Genomic DNA, 1967 nt, shown 5'->3' on the forward strand with positions numbered 1-1967 from the left:
AAGGAGACCTGCTGGGGATGGAGGCATGCAGCACTTCGATGGGATGGAAATCTAGAAGCGGGGTATAGCAGTACAACCACCCAGTGGAGTTTAGACAGGTGTGGGAGGACAACATATATGCACTTGCTGTGTCTCACAAACTAGTTGTAAAGTATGTTATTGCCTAATATGTGTTGCTTCCTTTCCTATTCCTCACCAACTTGAACCAGTCACTGGACAATCAAAATAAACAAACTGATTATTATCTACTGCATTTGTGTTCTGATAGAAAATAAAGAAGCTTTGATTAACTGTACCTTTATGTTTTTCAAATTATAGATCATTCGGAGACATCATGACCAATTTCAACAACAGCAGCTTTGACTCTCCCACCTTCCTCCTGATGAGCTTTCCTGGGGATGGTGCTACAAACTTCTGCATTTCAATTTCCCTATGCTTAGTTTATCTTCTATCCATTCTAGGAAATGGCCTCATTGTGTTCATCATTAAGACAGACACCCAACTCAGAGAGCCTATGTACCAGCTATTGTCTATGCTTGCAGCCACTGATTTGGGCTTGGCTCTCTCTACCTCACCCACAGTTCTTAGCGTGTTTTGGTTTAATTACAGAAAAATACATTTCTATCCCTGTGTGATTCAGTTGTTCTTTATACAGACGTTGTGCTCAGTAGAGTCTGCCATTTTAGTGGGCATGGCATTTGATCGCTATGTTGCAATATGTAACCCTCTAAGATATAACTCAATATTACAACCAATAATGGCCAAACTTGGAGCGGTTGCTATAATCAGAGGGGTGATCCTCATGATCCCACAACCTTTTTTGCTGAGAAGGCTTCCATACTGTGGCAATGATGCTCTCTCTCATGCCTTTTGCTACCACCCCGATGTAATGAAGCTCGCTTGTGCAGATATCACCATCAACAATAAACATGGCATGGTTGTAGTACTCTCCAGCTATCCTCTTGACTCAATCTTTATTTTGTTGTCATATGTGATAATTCTGAAAACTGTTCAAAGCAAAGCTCGGCAAGCAGAACGCTGGAAGGCACTGAATACTTGCGTCAGCCATCTCTGCGTTGTCTTGCTGTTTTACATCCCGCTTATAGGTTTGACATTGGCCCATAGGTATGGGCAGAGGGACTCAATTCTTCTGCTTGTCATGATGGGTGGAGTCTTCCTTGTGATACCTCCAGCACTTAATCCAGTAGTTTACAGCATGAAAACCAAACAGATCCGTAATGCTATACGAAAACAAATCTGTGCAAAATATACTGAGAACCTCAACAGTAATCATGACTAAATCATTGGAATATGGATTACCAAAGACAAGACGAGAAAACAAAGCTTTAATGGAAAACCTAGGAGACAGAAGCTCTGTTTTGCTGCATGTCATCCCCCTTCCCATCAACTTGCAGTATGAGAGGGCAGGATAATTTACTACCCTCAGTGCAGGAAATGATAGAGATCAATAGGATCCTAGATCCGGCAGCTATTATTGAGCCTGATCCAAGATGGTCTCAATGAAATATGCTGACTTTGTCCAGGTGTATTTTTCCGACACCCGGGCACATTCAGCAAAGCCTACAGATTGTCTGTTTACCATATTAAGCAGAAACCTCCATGGCGTGGTTCTTATTTTCAGTTCCAGCTCACCCTCCTTTTGCTTGAGTATCATCCTAACTGGGAGCTATCTGAAGCCCAACACCTAGATGCCAATTCCATGGAGGGAAACAAAGCCCACAGCTTGTTATCACTTCACAAGTCCTTATGAGAAGCTATGATTTGGAGGCAGTTAGCACTTACTTTTACATTTTTTATTGAGTTATAGCATTACCTATTCCAATTGAGGGTTCCATTGCAGAATTCATTCAGCATAGCAGTTGGAGCCCTATACGACTGGTGCAAAGATCAAGCAGCATGAGAAATAAGCCCAACAAGGGCTGGTGCAGAAAACATGATGCACAGCA

The 1967-nt window shown here is 42.2% G+C and overlaps 1 protein-coding gene across 1 annotated transcript; it reads left to right on the forward strand.

Moving 5' to 3' along the window:
- The first annotated feature begins 334 nt into the window (after nt 1-334).
- LOC146806181 (olfactory receptor 51G2-like) lies at nt 335-1300 on the forward strand. Its single transcript, XM_085623886.1, has one exon. The coding sequence runs from the start codon at nt 335-337 to the stop codon at nt 1298-1300; it is 966 nt and encodes a 321-aa protein (XP_085480012.1).
- The last annotated feature ends 667 nt before the right edge of the window (nt 1301-1967 follow it).

The sequence above is a fragment of the Triturus cristatus genome, chromosome 8, assembly GCF_964204655.1.
Source record: "Triturus cristatus chromosome 8, aTriCri1.1, whole genome shotgun sequence".
NCBI classification, from domain to species: Eukaryota; Metazoa; Chordata; class Amphibia; order Caudata; family Salamandridae; genus Triturus; species Triturus cristatus.